Below are 16,450 nucleotides of genomic sequence, written 5' to 3'. Positions count from 1 at the left end.
AAGATAAAGAAAGCATTAAAGGAACAAATTAAGGATTCCAAACTCTTTTGGGAACTGTTTGGTCATTGACCGACAACGTTGTAAGCATGGATCAGTAGTAGGACATGAAGTGCAACCTCGTACTTTAATTTAAACTAATATTTCACTATACCTAATCACAACTGTTGGAGAAAGTAGAATATTCAGAAAAGTCCATTAGGAAGATTCTATATTGATACTGTTTAGTATCTCCTTTAACAAATAATACAGAAGAACAATAATATCCCTATAGAATACATCCTCCATTAGTCGTTTGATGTCAGATAATTATATTTTTAAAGCAGTAACAAAGAATAACAATGTCACTTCATAAGTTAGAAAGGGCTTTTCTAGTTTATTTTTGTTGAAATTGTAGGATAAAGTTTTCTTGCAGGATAGATGGTGCAAGAACCTATAGCCTCACAAGCTGAACAGCATATCGCAATGCTCTAGAAATGACTGAGAAAACTATTAGATTCTCAGTTCATTCCTATGATGACGAAGCCAAACTCATCGATTCACAATTTAGTGCAGAAGAGTGATGTCTTGAAGATATTCTTTCACTTAACACAGAAAAAACTCAATTATGACTGAATGTCAACATTATGCAAACGATAAAATCAAATGACCCAAAAGCATATGTTTTTCAATCATGTTGAAATGCTTAGGGTTTACCTGCATAAATGTGGAAACCGATCATATAGGTTTCTCCCCAACCTTCTGGCGTCTAGACTGCATAATCAGAAGCATAGACAAATAATTCCTAGTGTTTCCGGAAAATATGAAAAGAAGGGTGGCCCTCAAATATCTACTAAGCATGCATAATATCAGAGTAGTCAATCATATGATGAGCCAATAAGCAAAGCCATTACTCTAATTTTCAATCTTATTGATATGCAGCTGGTATTAAAGGTTTAGCCCATTAAGAACAGTCTCAAGACAAAACAAATGTTTTCACAATAAGGGAAATATACTGATAGATCAGAATTGATATATTAATTTCACTGCATGCAATAACTTCAACAATTGTACTTCACACATATCACTGATGTTCCCCATAGGAAAAGAAATACAAGATGCTTAGTTACTAAGAGCGCTAATAGAACTTCGCTCCTTTAGACTGGAAAAACATCAATGACCACTTGACAAGAACATCTCTGCTAATTTTTCTGATATACGACTCTTTTCGCCAACTAAAGAAGTCTTTTTCTCAAATACGTTACAATCTCATATTCTTAGGTCTGTCAAAAACGATAAGCTCGAGAAATTGAGATTTCAGGTATTATGCCCATCCTTGTGACTCAATCCATTCTATTGAGACAGACTTTTGTTATCAAAACTTACTATGCAGCTTTGATCATTTACCACCCAATATTGAAACTGTCGTGCCCAAAAGTCCTCATTAACGAGAAATAACATTCGGTCAAATACAACTCTTCTTAAATTTTACTTGATTGTAGAGGTAAAATGAGACCCAACTCTTCTTAAGTTTTAAACATTCTCTTACAATAAAACATAACAGAACTCATTCTAAAGGTTTATCTCCTGCAGCAGATACGATATTCATCTTTCATTTAAGCTTGAGAGCATAAACCACATACTACAAATAGAAACAAATAAGAAACCAAGAGATCCATTTCTAAGTTAAGAATGAAGAACTAACAAATATAATTACCTGAAAGAAGAGCATAACAATCGCAAAGAGAACCTTCGCAGCCTCGGTCGAGAAGTTCACACCAACTGGACTAAACTTGAACTTCTGTTCCACCTTGGACATAAAAACCAATATAAAGCACCCCAAATATTATACTAATATTGTCTGAAACTTCTTACATAGAAACTCCAATGAGAAGCCTCTAAAGTTCTCAACAAAATGAGAATTTTTGTCAAATATTTTGGCAATCTGACAAATGTGACTCCAATACTTTTAGCTACAAAGATGTTATACCTTTGGAGACTGTACAAATTGGTTTATATTAACTCCAACCAAGAAAAAAGATGGTAACCCTGCATCAAATGCTCGTAGAGTAGAAATACAAATGCAATCAAACTCGAAGTAAAAAAAAAAAAGCAATGGCATAAAAAAAATTACGAGCAAGGAAAAAAGTAAGAAAAACGATAAAAGCAGAATTAGTGAGACATAGAAATGCATCGCTTCCATATCCATTTCAAAGCAGTTCGACATAGAAAACATCCTAATGGTAGATTTATGGTACAACCTAGAACTTCCTCACTTCGTCTTCTCGTAAACGTCCCATTAGATAAGGTTTAGACATAACATTGCATTGTATATTCATATACTATGGGTGCAGGGGATAAAACCTCGGTTTGCATCTTGTGGACCAATGATCAACAAACAACTTGGCCCGAAACAAATGCCATACAAAATTTAAATATTGAATATCTGAACCTAAAATACAACTATATATACAATAGTAGCAATACATCCTTGAACCCATCTAAATTTGCACAAATTAAAATTGATAACCAATTGTAGTCGGAGCTCAGAGGTTACCTTATCCGTACATTCTTAGTTCTTAATGGAACATGAGAATTACCATGCAACCTATCGTCCAGCTAGAGTTTATTGCAATTGATTGTTTACAGATTATACACATAAATCATATGAACCGAACCTAATAACGAAAAAAAAGTAAAGGATTGACTAAAAATCTGTTTTCGTCTAGCCGTATATGGACATATAAATGCTTCCACATAAATGATATTCGGTGGAAAAAAATAGTTAGTGAACCATCTATCTGACCAAAGAAATTCTACCAGGGATTGATACACAGATTTGTCTAATTTTAAGCTCAGGAATTCTACCAGAGATTGAGTTGTGTGAAAGATTTATGATACTCATTAATGGAGAATCACAAAAGTTTTGAGGAAGATCACCATAGAGACTATTAAGAGATGCAGAAAACCGGTATAGACTCTTAAGTTAACCAATCAAAGACCTTAAGAAATTCTACCTTTAAAACTATTGTTATCTAATTGAACTTTCTCTAATTGTGTTGCCATGGATATAGTATCAGGTGTTTCTCCTGTATATCTATTATTTTCAGCTCTAATTAGCTTAATTTTTGGCAATGACCATAATTGATTGGAGAAATCTCCATTAAACCCATTATTCAGAACTTAAAATTTTTCAAGATTTAAGCATTTTTCGAAGGATTTGGGGATCAAAAGATTTCAATTTCTGAGAACTCAATCCTAATCCAAGAGGAATCTCACCTGTTAAATTGTTCATGAGAAAGGTCTAAAACCTCTAATCCATGCAAACCCACAAATGAATCAGGAATTAAACCATGAAAACCAGATCTTTATAACAATAGTTGCTGAAGTTTCTCAAGTGTACCAATCTCACTAGGTAGTTCAATCAACAAAAAAGGGTTTTCAGATTAATCTAGAACAACGAGCTCAGTCAAATTCCCAAAAATATATGAAGGAAGATTACCTGCAAACAAGTTGCTACCCTAGTTGAGAACTTGTAAGTTCTTCAAAGATCCAAGATTTTCAAGAATTTTTCCTTCAATATAATTGTTATTTAAATCAAGTACTTTTAATGAGCTAAACAAAGAAACTTGATCTGGAATTGTTCCCCAAATGAGATTATTACTAAGATTAAGTGTTTGTAAAGAACTACATTGAGAAAGATGAAGAGGAATTGGTTGATTAAAGATATTGTTAGCAAGATTTAGCTGAGAAAGATTAGGTAGTTGACAGATTGAAGAAGAGATTTGACCAGAAAGATTGAGGTTTTGTAGATTCAGAAAAATGATTGAAAGAGGAGTTGTGGTTGAGCAAGTGATACCAACCCAGTTACAAAAAAGGGTAGATGAAGAGAGAGAATTATTTGAGTCTTCAATGGAAGCTTTAAAGGTTACAGATATAGTAGGAAGATGAGGGGAATGAATCATTGAATGGATCCGTTTCTGGCAAAGAGATAGAGAGAGAGAGAGTAACGAAGGGGTTTTATATAGTGAATGCCGTTGGATTTAGCAAGAATTGGCTGTTCAGGCGGACAAGATTTGTTTTGTCCTAGTCAGATTGTGTTTGTATAATAGATTGAATGTGAATGGATTTTGTTGGAGTTGGCTAATGGGGCGGTCAAGATTTGTCCCAGTCAGATTGTATTCGTATTAATTGTGTCCTAGTCATATTGATCTGTGTTGTATAATAACTAGGTATAACCCGTGCCTCCGGCACGGTTAATTTTGTTGATCACGTACTTTACTACTTTACAACTTATAGCCTGTATCTACTATTACTTACATAGATTTTCATCTTTGGAGACCTTTGCTGAGATTAGTTTGAATTTGCATTTTTTTAATTTGTGTCTTCTCGTTAGCTAGAAGCTTATAAGAATAACCAATTATAATTCATCTTCTATCGACGTCCCAACTTGCTGCAATGTGTTCTAAGAAGGGAAAAGGCATTGGAAAATATTTCTTGGATATCAATAATCAAAAGCAATTCAGAAAGCTGAACCTGCACACACATAATGAAGGAAATTTTAACTATTGTAATAATATTCCATTACTACAATATTCAATATTGTCACTCACAAGTTCACGCTTTCTCAACCATGTTGATCCTACTTGATCAAAGTTGTCCATCACTCTATTTTAGTTCACAAATTTATGGAATACATGTAGTTTTATTGCAACGGCAATAGGATTTTTTGGGAACCCTTAAAAATCTAACTGAGTTCATGTCTGATCTCAAGTGATAAAGACTACCTTCTATTCTTCTAATCCTCTGGCTCGTAACTAAGGATGATGTATCTATCTCTATGTAGCGAAGACAACAAAGAAGAAGAAAAAAACGTCTGCATATCTTGTTTGAAGCCGAAAACAGAGACAAAATAGATTTCGATGTTGTAGAAGTAGTGACAGTTGGAGTCGATGGAGGAGGTAATAATGGAAGGCAGAACAGAGCAACTTCTTCACTTCAGGACAATTAAGAACTCCTGAAGACACAAATACAAATGTGAAGTAAAAAACACAAAAAATAAACATACAATAATAGCGTCTAATTTTCCATATTAGGAGAATATGGTTGGCTACCTGTAGACATGAAATCAAAAGCTTATTAGTCTTGGTCTTCATAAGTTAGACACAAGTGGCAACGCTATAAATTTTCTTTCGGACAAAAATTTACTTTTGTTTTTGTAGAATGACAAAAACCTAATTCAGGATTATTGCTTATCAATTATCATAAAGTAATATTTTGCAAAAGTGAAGGGATTCACGTAATCAATAAATGACAAAATAAAATTTAGAGGTAAACAGTAAAACAGACAAGACTTCCACATTGACCTCATAATGAAAATATCAAACAATAATTATTTTCTTTTCATTTGGAGACCAAAAGTGAAAATATACTTTAGAGTTAAGAAAAGCTACCATTGTTCACCATTAAAAATCAATTGTCCTTCAAAATATTATTTTTTTTCAATCAAACAGGGTATACGTGTCTCAATAAGAACCGCCTGGTCAGTGGTGAAGAATAAACACTTAGGAAACTCATTGTTAGCGGAATTTTAAGCACAATGAGCGAAGAGAAATGTTATGCTGGACTACATCATGATGCCTTAGCCTGAGTTTTTTTATTGGACACCAATAAATCGAAATTGTTAAGAATAACTATTGCCCGAGCTATAAAAAGTGAAGACAAAGATAATAGAAGAGCTAAAGCTATACAAATTTCTATATGAAGTCATGCAGTTTCAAAAGGATTAAGAAAATGGACCAATAAAAAAAGCATCAGAAGTAACCATGAGTCTTGTTTGACCAATACTACACAAGCCTTTTTCGATTAAATCAATTGAGCTATAGCATATGAAGAATCAGGAGGCCTGTCCAGAAAACATGATGATAATACGCTGTTGTTAACACGCTGATAATAAGGAAATCAGTAAACCCAACCTGCTATTAACAATTTATTGTATCTAAATCTTCAACAACCAATACAACACTCACCCGAAGTCACCTTAATCACCTCAAATTCCCTAGTGTTCATATCTTTAATTTGCACTGGTTAACATAACATTATAAGCTGCAAAAATATCGATAAACATGGAAGAGAAACTAAAATTCAAGATATACAATAATAAGTGGAGATCATGGATAAATATCGATAGGGTACCGGGTTTGACAACAGGCTCACAACATGGAAAAACTAATCTTCATTTCATCGGCCCATGAAGGAACAAAACTCCCAACCTGTAGTCAAGGGCGGAGCCAGGATTCGAAATCACACCTGACTAGCCTAAAATTGCTATAAAACAAATGGTAGAAAAGAAACCATTTTTTTTCGTGGATCTCTTGTGTGGAAGACGTAAGTTTAGTGTACTTACAATTGGTTAACTAAGTTAATTAACGAGCATGTATCCTAATATTTTTCTCCAAAAGTCAGTCGATGATTTAAACCGCTAAAACTTTTATTAACACTAAGAATAATGGATTTCTTAACAATGATTTAAACTACAGAGATTATTGCTAATGTAATTTTGTCATCCTTACGAATCCACGGTAAATGTAGTACAATCTTATTCCATTGAAGCATAAAAGAACCAATGCAGCGGGAGTAAAACTGAAAGTTGACAAAATTGATCTTCACACATTTATCTGCGGAATACACCACTACTTTTTATTAATCTTGATCGATCTTAATAAATATTACAATGTAAATATATACTAGTGATTAGCATTTATTCGTTTTAAATAATGGGAAAAAATCATATCTTCTGAGAGTTGAAACTCCAGACACAAATCAGATTTTCAATTAGTAACCTACAACTTTAATCACCATTAATATTATTTGAAATAATAGAACTAGTAAAAAATTAGTTATAAGTCTAAGAAAACAAATGAGTGCACTCCAAGTATTGAGAAGAAAAGACAATACAAAATAGCAAAATAATGTACTTGGATGGGAGTTGGACTCAAAACCTCAAGTGTGTGAGGTAAGTGCTTCACCACTAAGCTATTTTTTTTTGTTGAACTCACCACTAAGCTATTTGTTACTTAATGACAATAGGTGTATCTTTGAGATACATAGGAAAATCACCCTGGCTGCATGTACTTGTGACTATCATTTTTGAGGTACTTGGGAAAACCATCCCTGGCTGCAGCCAGGGATGGTCTCCAAGTACCTACGCCCTTGCCGGTAGTTTAAACTACATATATAAATAATCACATATTCTTTATCCCAATATAATTCTCTTAATCCAATATACATTTTCAGATATTGTATTTCAATTTTATTTGTTAAGGTCTTGGATGCAACAAATGATGAACCGTGGGGTCCTCATGGAGCTGACTTGACAGAGATAGTCCAAGCAACTAAAAAGAGGTACGTCGTTACTTAAAGCTGTCTAAGTTCATACTATGCTTACTGTTGTTCTTTACTCTTAGTAGTTGTAATTTGGCTTGAAATTATCTTGTAGTGTTCTGTTATGGGTGTGCTGTGTAAGAGACTGTCCGAGAGGAGGAAATTGACATTACATATATGAGGTAGTGTTTCTGTTATACTAATTTCTTACTACACATATATAGTCAAATAGATTGCAAAACCTATTTACTCTATATGACAACTGAGCCAAGGCCATTAAGGAACATGAAATCAAAACAGGGTTTTCTTATGATGCCTAGAAAGCTTGTAATATCCTTGACATCATATCAATCTCTTCAAAGAACATGAATATATCTAGCTTTTTGTAACATTATTTAGCGGGATAATTGTGCTATTCAAGAGATAACATTCGGTAAACATTATTTGGAAGTTGACAATAGTACTAACCTATGTGTAACGATGGAAGTTGGAGATGTCGAGAACACTGTTGGATGCAATACGTAAACCCTGGATACAAAATGTAAAAGAGTCAAACTAAAATTACCATGATCATAAGCAAAACAATGAATTATGATTTAGCACGGTATAATCTATTTGGGAATTTTTGTCAAACATGTTATGTGCAACTGTTTGAAATATAAACCATTAGAAACGAACTACAAATTTCTCAATAGAAACAAACTACAAACCAACTATTTTTCTATAGAAACAAACTACAAAAACAACTAAAAATTTCTTAACAGAATTTGCTCTGTAGAAACCAACTACAAAATTTCTGTATAGAAAGAAACTAACAACAAACTACAAACCAACTATTTCTTTATAGAAACAAACTACAAAAACAACTACAAATTTCTCAACAGAAATTTCTCTATAGAAACAAACTACAAACCAACTACAAAATTTCTGTATAGAAACAAACTAACAAACTACAAAACAACTGCAAAATTTCTCTATAGAAACTAAATAAAAACTAAATAGGAAATTGGAAGAGAGATGTTTGGAAACTTACCAATCTACAGAGAAATTTTGAAGGATGGTGATTACTCAGTTTCTCAAGCATATTTATAGTCATCTTCAAGGATGGAACCAAGGGGATTAGGGCGTTAGGGAGCATTGACAAAGATCTCTGTTAGGAATTGGAAGAAAGAACGGAACAGTCAACAGAAACCACAAGGGCTTTTGGTCTGCCTGGACTACTGACGATTGGATTTCATCTCAGATGGAAGAGTTTTACTTAGTACATGTGGCGGCTATTAGGATCCTAATCAGCAAAATGGAGCATTTATTTTGTCCTAGTCGACAAAATCATCTTTGTTTTGTTTTATAGATTAGGAGTGAGAATTATGTCTCATTATAATATGAATTAATTTAAGGATGATAAACAATGATAAGAATAAAGTACGTTGTGAAAACACTAAGACAAAAATATAAAAATTGTTGTCAAACTAACTTTTTGACTTATAAGCAAGTGTTTTGCCAAACTACCTTTAAATAATTTTTGACTTTTTTAAAGTAAAACGACTTCTACTACAAGTTAAAGTACTTTTACTTTTTGTTTTTTGTTGCCAAACAACCAATTACTATAGGTCGAGTAAACAGAGAAAATAAGTAGATGAATAAAATCACATGCCTTTCGTCAAATGAAAATAGTCAAATAAGAATCCAATTAAGGTGTCGTTTAGCAACTCAAAAATAAGTTACTTTTTAACTTATATAAGTAAAAAAGAAGAAAAGTTTGTTTGACAAGACAAATATGTATGACTTCAATTAAGTCACAAACTGGTTTTTGTAAAAGTTCATTTTTTAACTTTTGACTTAAAAAACAAGTCATTTTTACTGAGGGAAAAGGGAGAGGGAAAAGTATATCTTGTTTTTTAAGAGAAAAAAAAGGCGTACCCTTTTAGGGTTCTCTTATGGGTTATTTCTCAAATAGCCCCTAACTTTGTGACCAGCTTCCTGCCTAGCCCCTAATTTTATGAAAAATTTCCAGATGGCCCCTTTTTTTAGTTACCGTTAGACACACAGTTAACCAGTCATCATTCTCTCTCCTACATCTCATCACCTCTCTCTGCCACTTCATCTTATCGCCACCTTATCATCTTCACCTTTGAAGGTCGCCGGCCGGCGACCTTCAAAAAAATATATTATTTTCTCTCTCCTCTCTCTCTCTAAATTTTTTTCCTCTCTCTCTTCTAGAAAGAGAGGAAAAAAATTAGAGAGAGAGGAGAAAGAAAATAAATTTTTTTCCCCTCTCTCTTTAGATATGTTTCAGAGAGAGGAAAAAAATATTTAGAGAGAGAGGAGAGAAAAAATAAATTATTTTTTTTCGTTTAAAGGTCACCGGTCGGCGACCTTCGTCGGTGAAGATGATGAGGTGGCGATAAGATGAGGTGGCAGAGAGAGGTGATGAGATGTAGGAGAGAGAATGATGACTGGTTAACGGTGTTCTAACGGTAACTGAAAAAAGGGGCCATCTGGGAATTTTTCATAAAGTTAGGGGCTAGGCAGGAAGCTGGTCTCAAAGTTAGGGGCTATTTGGGAAATAACCCTTCTTTTATTAGTAACTTTCTTCTCTTCAAACTTGAACTCGTTCATCTTCCATTTCAACTTTTCGGCAGTATTATCTTGAATAGGTAAACTCTTATTTATTTTTGTCTTGATTAGGCTATTGCAATGAATGTTACCAATTATAAATTTCGGAGGGAAAAAGTTATCGTGTTAATCTTTAGTCTGTAATTTTTCCTGAACAAAAGTTGTAAACACCAAAACTATGAGCACTTTTTTTCATAAAGAAGGCAAACATTTAAAGTTTTTCATGAAGAACTCAACATTTAAAGTTTTTTTTATTACCTAATACTCTTTCAAATTTTTTTCAGCAGTGAGATTCTTAAGAAGAAAGTTCTCTGAGTTTATCATCGTCAACTCGTATCCAATGACCTGTTGGACATAGTTTCTAGATTGAACAATTTTTTTATCTTTCTTTGACCATCTTTCTTCATCATGGACATCATAGTCATTAATTCATTTGTTTTCTTATAACATCTGATATCTCAAATCCTGATTTTTATGCTCTTATGGTTGCAAACCCATCTCAGATTTGATTCATAATATTTTTATATGAGAATGACCATAACCTCAAAGGTAGGTGGTGGAGGAGGAAGAAAGATTTCCTTTTAAAACCATCTTAAACAACCTTCATTATCAAGTTTTTGGAAACAACTGCTGGAGGTAGGTGGTGAAGAAGGAAATGATTTTTGAGTTGGAAGTTCATATTTAATGTAAGTTACTGTTGGTAAGAAACTAATAAAAAAACAGAAATGCTATTCGGTGCTCCTATACCTACGCTAGACCTAATGAATGGTTGCTTGACATGTTTAAGTGTCCGTGTAAAAGTTGAAATACATTTTTTTTTTGATGAAACAAAACATAGCATTAACTAAAAACGAGAGTATACAATACATAAAACATAAAACAAAGCTACTTTAAAGCAGAAATAAACGATGGTACAGAGTTCCACACTGTCCTGCTCGTATGCCTTCGTCCCATTTGGCAAGCGCGTCAGCTGGAGCGTTGATTCCGTACTTGCTGTAGAGTTGATTTCTGAGGGTCTGTACTTGTTGTAGAGTTGATTCTGTCTGCCAGTGGATGCCCACTTTTTGACCTTTAATAAAATTTATCAAAGATTGATTATCACTTTCGATGTGGATGTGTGAAATCTTCAATTCTAAGGCCCATTTCATACTGTGGAGTATAGCTAAACCTTCACCTTCTTCAGCATTTTGGCAACGAACAGAGTCAGCTGCCGCTATGATGAAGTTTGATTCTTCATCTCGTATGATACATCTGATTCCTGCCTGTTCTGTCACGTTAGTAAAAGAGGCGTCCACGTTTATCTTAAGGAAAGGTTTCTCTGGGGGGATCCAAGAGCTTCCCTTGGTTTTCTTTCTGTTTTTGGGTTTGGTTGTCGTCTCTGTATTGAGAGGAGTAATTGTAGTGTTATGGATTCTGTCAATAATTTGTCTCGGATTTTGTTTGTTTTCATTAAAACAGTTTTCACATCGAGCTTTACAGATAAACCATAAGATTTTGGCGTATAGTTGAGTAAGCTCCTCTTGCAGATCTTTCCATTGAAAGATCCACTGCATGGTTGAGCCAATTTGATCTGTCTGAACTTGAAAATGGAACCAGATGGCTTTAGCGAACGTGCAACGAAGCATAACATGATCAAGGGTTTCATCCTCTGCACAATTAACACAAGTGTAAGAGTTTCCAATAAATTTACCTATTTTTGCTTTCACAGGTAGGCTATTTGTGCAACACTTCCATATGAATAGTTTTATTCGGGGGATAAGATTCATATTCCAAATAAAGTACCAGTCGGTTTTATCCTGCATATGATTCATGTTATTCATTCTCAAGTAGTTATACATCGTTTTTATGGAGAAATTTCCTGATTTCGTTAACGTCCAAGTCGATTTATCATCTTCGTTCTGGTGAATATTAATACTTTGTATAGCTTTTTGCACCTCCTCATCAAAGCATTCCTGCAATAACTGCACATTCCAACTATCATTAGTAATCAGTTGAGAAACCCAGGTAAGACTGGATTCCTTATTATTGATAATAGGGGGAGGGTGATTTGGGATCCAGAAGTCCTGCCAAATGTTCACTTTATCACCTTTGTTAATGTCCCAGAAGATCAGATCAGCTAGCTCGTTGTACTGTTTAGCAATCGACTTCCACAGCCAGGAGTGATTAGCTTTCGGATTCGAGGGTTTTTGAGTATTAGGAAAATACTTACTTTTGAGGGCCTGAACCCAGATGGCCTTCGGATTCTTTATCATACGCCAGTTAATCTTGTTAAGGAACGCCTGGTTATCCAGACGGGGGAGACGAAGACCAAGGCCCCCCGCCTTTTTAGGTTTACAGATAGCAGACCAATTAATAGTATGGAAGGTTTTGGATTTTCCCCACCAGAAAGTCCGTTGAATGGACTCAATGCTGTTGCATATGCCTTTAGGAATGGCAAAGCACTGCATTTGGTATTGGGGAACAGCCGCTGCGATAGTCGAGATGATTACCGAGCGACCCGCTTGGGAAAGAAGGCCCGCTTGCCACTTGGCAAGCTTGCTGTTGATTTGGGAGAGAAGAGATTGGAAGGAAGAGGTTTTCTTTCTATCAATAAAGAGGTGCGTGCCAAGATATTTGTCGCCCGTCGACGACTGGTGAACTTACAGCTCTCTAATAATCATTCTTTTGAATTTAGGGTGAGAGTTTTTAGAAAAGAAGATATTAGATTTGGAGTAGTTTATCATTTGCCCTGATGCCTCGCTGAACTCTTTCAGAATGTTCTTAAGATTGTGAATGTTCTCTAAAAAGTTTTGACCAAAGATCAGGCAGTCATCCGCAAAGAGAAGATGAGAGATATTAAGCCCCGACTTAGCAATAGGGAAGCCAAGAAACTGATTAGGGTTATCTCCTTTGTCTAGCAGGCGGCTGAGACCTTCCATAGCAATAGCGAAGAGGAAAGGGGATAGCGGATCGCCCTGTCGGATCCCCCGACTGATGTTAAAAGATTGACCTGGGCGACCGTTGATAAGCACTGCCATAGAGCTGGTGGAAAGGCAAGCCCTAATAAGGTTAACCCAGCCAGGGGAAAAACCAAGCATGATCCTCACGTTTTCCAAGTACTGCCACTCAATACGATCAAAAGCTTTAGACATATCAAGTTTAAGGCCAAAATAGCTTTTAGCGCCTTTGATTTTCTTAAAAGAGTGAACCAGCTCTTGACTGATGATGATATTGTCCGTAATTTGTCTACCTGGGACATAGGCCGCTTGGAAGGGAGAAATAATCTCCTCGAGAACAGATTTGAGCCTGTTAGCCAAGATTTTGGTAATAATTTTGTACGTCGTATTGAGGAGACTAATCGGACGATAATCTGCGGGGGTTTGAGGAGTCTTCGTTTTGGGGATAAGACAGATATGCGTGTGATTAGCCATAGGCGGAAGCACAACATTACTGAAGAAAGAGGAAACCATCTGGAGGAGATCATCTTTGACCGTGTCCCAGTTAGCCTGATAGAATAAAGGAGGGAATCCATCAGGACCTGGCGCCGCTCCCGGTTTCAGGGAGAAAGTGGCTTGCGGATTTCCTCCAGATCAGGGACTATTAAGACTCTCATTCTGGCCTTGAGAGATCTGAGAATTGAAACACTCCTTGAGATTTCCCGATAAAGTGGAACCGTTAGAAGTAGAGATGTTGCGAATGTGGTTAGCAAAAGCCCTGGCAATAACTTCCTCATCATTGGACCACGAGTTATCTTCAAGTTTAATAGCCATAATTTGATTTTTACGGTTACGCGTGGTCGCCTTAGCATGAAAATACTGGGTGTTTCTATCTCCAAGATTGATATTAGCTATTCTCGATTTCTCTTTCCACAGGCTCTTTTGTTGAAGAAGGAGAGTTTCAATTTGATTAAAAGTGGCTTTGAATATCTCCATATCAGTAATCGATTGCAACTTATGAGTCAGATTTATAATGTTATTATCAATGTTCCCGAACACCTCTTTATTCCACTTAGACAATTTAATCGCCAGAGAGTTGAGCTTCATTTGAATAGAAGTAGGTAGATTAATCCAGTTATCTTTAATGAAGCGAGCACAATTAGGGTGGGACATCCAGGTCCTAATGAATTTAAAAGGCTTACGGCCCAAAATAGATTTAGGCTTGGTGGAGAGCAAAATTGGGTTGTGATCAGATCCAAGCGTCGGGAGATGAGTTAGTTTGGAGTGAGGAAAACTGGTGAGCCAAGTGTAATTGACTAAAGCCCTATCAAGTCTCTCTTGTATAAGGTTGCCATTAAATTGCTTATTTGACCAGGTAAAAGGGTTGCCTACAAAACCCATGTCATGTAGACCTAATATATTAGTGAAATTTTTGATGTGGATTATAGAGGACTGAGAGGCCTCTTTACCACCCAATTTTTCTGACTGGTCAAAAATGCAATTCAGGTCTCCTATCACTAGCCAAGGAGTATTCTGGTTAGAGGTTTGATCGGCCAGGGTGTTCCAAGGTTTCATTTTATCTTTACTGTACGGGCTTCCATAGAAACCCGTCATATAAAAGTCCTTCTCTGTCACCGTGTTTGACCCGTGCACATGAATCATGTTATTGTCCGCATGAAGAACTTTAACCTCAAAATGGGGAGACCAGAAGAGAGCAAGGCCACCCGCCGTCTTAATAGGATCAACTACAAACTTGTTATACATGTTATTTAAGTTGATAAGTTTTTCCAAGTTGGTGATAAGGCATTTGGTCTCCGAGAGGAACAAAAAATCCGGATGATGATCTTTGAGAAGACTGAAGAGGTGTTTACGGTTAGCAAAATTACCGAAACCCCGGACATTCCAGGCCAGGACAGAAATCTCCATGAGGCCAAGGACAACACAGGCCAAAACAAAAAACCCTACCAAAACCCAATGGGAATCGAAGCCCACTGCCGAACCCGGAAAACAAACCGAACCAGACAGAAGGCACCCCCCGAAAGAACAGAAAGCCCACTGGACGCCGACCCTACACACAAAACAGAAGCAAAACCTCACCAGCCAAAAGCCAAGGCTGGTGACAAGCACACAACCAGAACCCAATCCAGGGGTCCAAGACCAGAGTAAATGCTAAAATTGTTGGGAGCACCCACGGCCCAAGACCAGAGTTAAAACCAGGGTCCCTGGATCCTAAAAGCTAACTAGATAGAAGCACCCAGAGTCCAAGCTAAAATAGCTGGAAGCACCCACGACCCACGTCCAGAGATAAGACTAAAACTGTTGGGAGCACCCTCGGCCCAAGACCAGAGATAAAACAAAACACGCCTGAGAGCACCCTACGCAGAGCCCTCAAACAAAAGACCCACCACCTACACTCTAGTGAAAAGGCACCCCCCAACCTTCCACTCTAACAACAAAGGCACCACCCAGCTAATCGAACCACCCAGCCAACCAAGAGGACTAAAACTAGACCTAGAAACTCCTACGAAGAAGACCCACCACCCTAACTAAACCTAGCAAATCTAAAAGGCAAGCAAGCTCCCCTAGAGAGATAACCAGGCGGCAACAAAAGCAAGAGAAGAGAACTCAAACAATAACAGAGAGAATCAAGGAAAAAAAACAAAACAGGAAAATAACCAAACGAGAGATACACAAATATATATATAAGCTTACAATAAACTTAATTGCTGCTCCATCAACCGAACACAAAATAAACTAAATACAGAGGCAAGACCTCTAATCTAGTCTAACACCAAAACATAAACAAAAGTCCACCACTGGACACAGGCTGATGGAGAAGAAACAGAAGAACTAGCAAGGACAAGCCCACAACCACTCTAAACCAAAGAACTACAAAAACAAAGAAAAAAAGACAAAATAGTAACTAGACACCACCACCAAACACTGACTACTGAGTAGAAGAAATCGAAAGAGCAGCCTCCTCCCTGTCCCCTGCATTGGTAAGGATATTAAGACTATGAGTGAGTAGCATCGACTCCTCAAGAAGTCTCCTGGCTTCGTCATTCTCAATCATAAACGAGTCCTCTTGAGAACCAGCAATGGAAGTGGCTGCAGAACCAGCTGAGGAAGGCCTCGACATCTCTCTAATTCTCTTTCCAGATGTAGAAAACAATTGATGTGGAGGGATAACTCCTCGAACTGGAGAGGGAGGAGGAGCTAGAAGTTGAGGGGGCTCTGGAAGCACATCAGTAGCCTCCACTAACATGTCATCCATATTCTCAGGGATGGTATCTGACTCTTCCTCGGAAGAGTCCACAAAGATTGGACAACTGTTAAGTGGATGCTCCACTATTCTGCAGACTTGGCAAATGGCTCCTGGGAACTTTTGGTAGCTAATCTTGATAACTTTTTCACCATCGGAGAAGATAGGATTAATCACACCAAGGAGAGGAGAACGAATGTCATACATGAAATGGACACTGACAGTATTATTGTTAACACGACCAAAGTTTCTAGGCTTAATGTCAATGATTTTGCCCATGCAACTAAAGATAAAATCG

General features: G+C 36.4%; 2 protein-coding genes and 1 long non-coding RNA gene across 23 annotated transcripts in view; all 3 read right to left on the bottom strand.

The window, feature by feature from the left end:
• LOC147543868 (CMP-sialic acid transporter 3-like) overlaps positions 1 to 3,979 on the bottom strand; it is a 5,078-nt gene extending 1,099 nt beyond the window's left edge. For 2 of the 21 annotated variants that reach the window (XR_015239905.1, XR_015239902.1), the window contains exons 1-5: positions 3,479 to 3,570; positions 2,534 to 2,584; positions 1,967 to 2,025; positions 1,694 to 1,786; positions 694 to 750 (exon numbers count right to left, since the gene is read on the bottom strand). Coding sequence is in view for 3 of the 21 variants with exons in the window: in XM_086674148.1 (XP_086530274.1) it covers positions 1,694 to 1,786; positions 1,967 to 2,212 (339 nt within the window). In the remaining 18 variants the exon portion in view is untranslated. Of the gene's footprint in view, positions 1 to 693; positions 751 to 1,693; positions 1,833 to 1,966; positions 2,655 to 3,255 lie in introns of those variants that run through there. The other 19 variants (XR_015239908.1, XR_015239906.1, XR_015239903.1 and 16 more) reach the window with 16 other exon arrangements.
• Positions 3,980 to 4,523: 544 nt separating this feature from the next.
• Positions 4,524 to 8,712, bottom strand: LOC147543867 (uncharacterized). The gene is made up of 5 exons (XR_015223472.1): positions 8,393 to 8,712; positions 7,828 to 7,887; positions 6,006 to 6,059; positions 5,776 to 5,881; positions 4,524 to 4,993 (listed from the first exon to the last, which is right to left on the bottom strand). It is a non-coding gene; the product is annotated as an uncharacterized LOC147543867 (long non-coding RNA).
• Positions 8,713 to 13,544: 4,832 nt separating this feature from the next.
• On the bottom strand, positions 13,545 to 14,654 carry LOC147543866 (uncharacterized). The gene has a single exon (XM_086635527.1). It carries the CDS (start codon positions 14,652 to 14,654, stop codon positions 13,545 to 13,547), a length of 1,110 nt encoding a protein of 369 aa, XP_086491653.1.
• Positions 14,655 to 16,450: the final 1,796 nt, after the last annotated feature.

Source organism: Eschscholzia californica, unplaced genomic scaffold (genome assembly GCF_041429995.1).
Source record: "Eschscholzia californica isolate CP2 unplaced genomic scaffold, dmEscCali1.0.p SCAF_4, whole genome shotgun sequence".
NCBI lineage: Eukaryota > Viridiplantae > Streptophyta > Magnoliopsida > Ranunculales > Papaveraceae > Eschscholzia > Eschscholzia californica.
The sequence above is the reverse complement of the archived record's forward strand: the minus strand, read 5'-3'. Positions and strand labels throughout refer to the sequence as shown.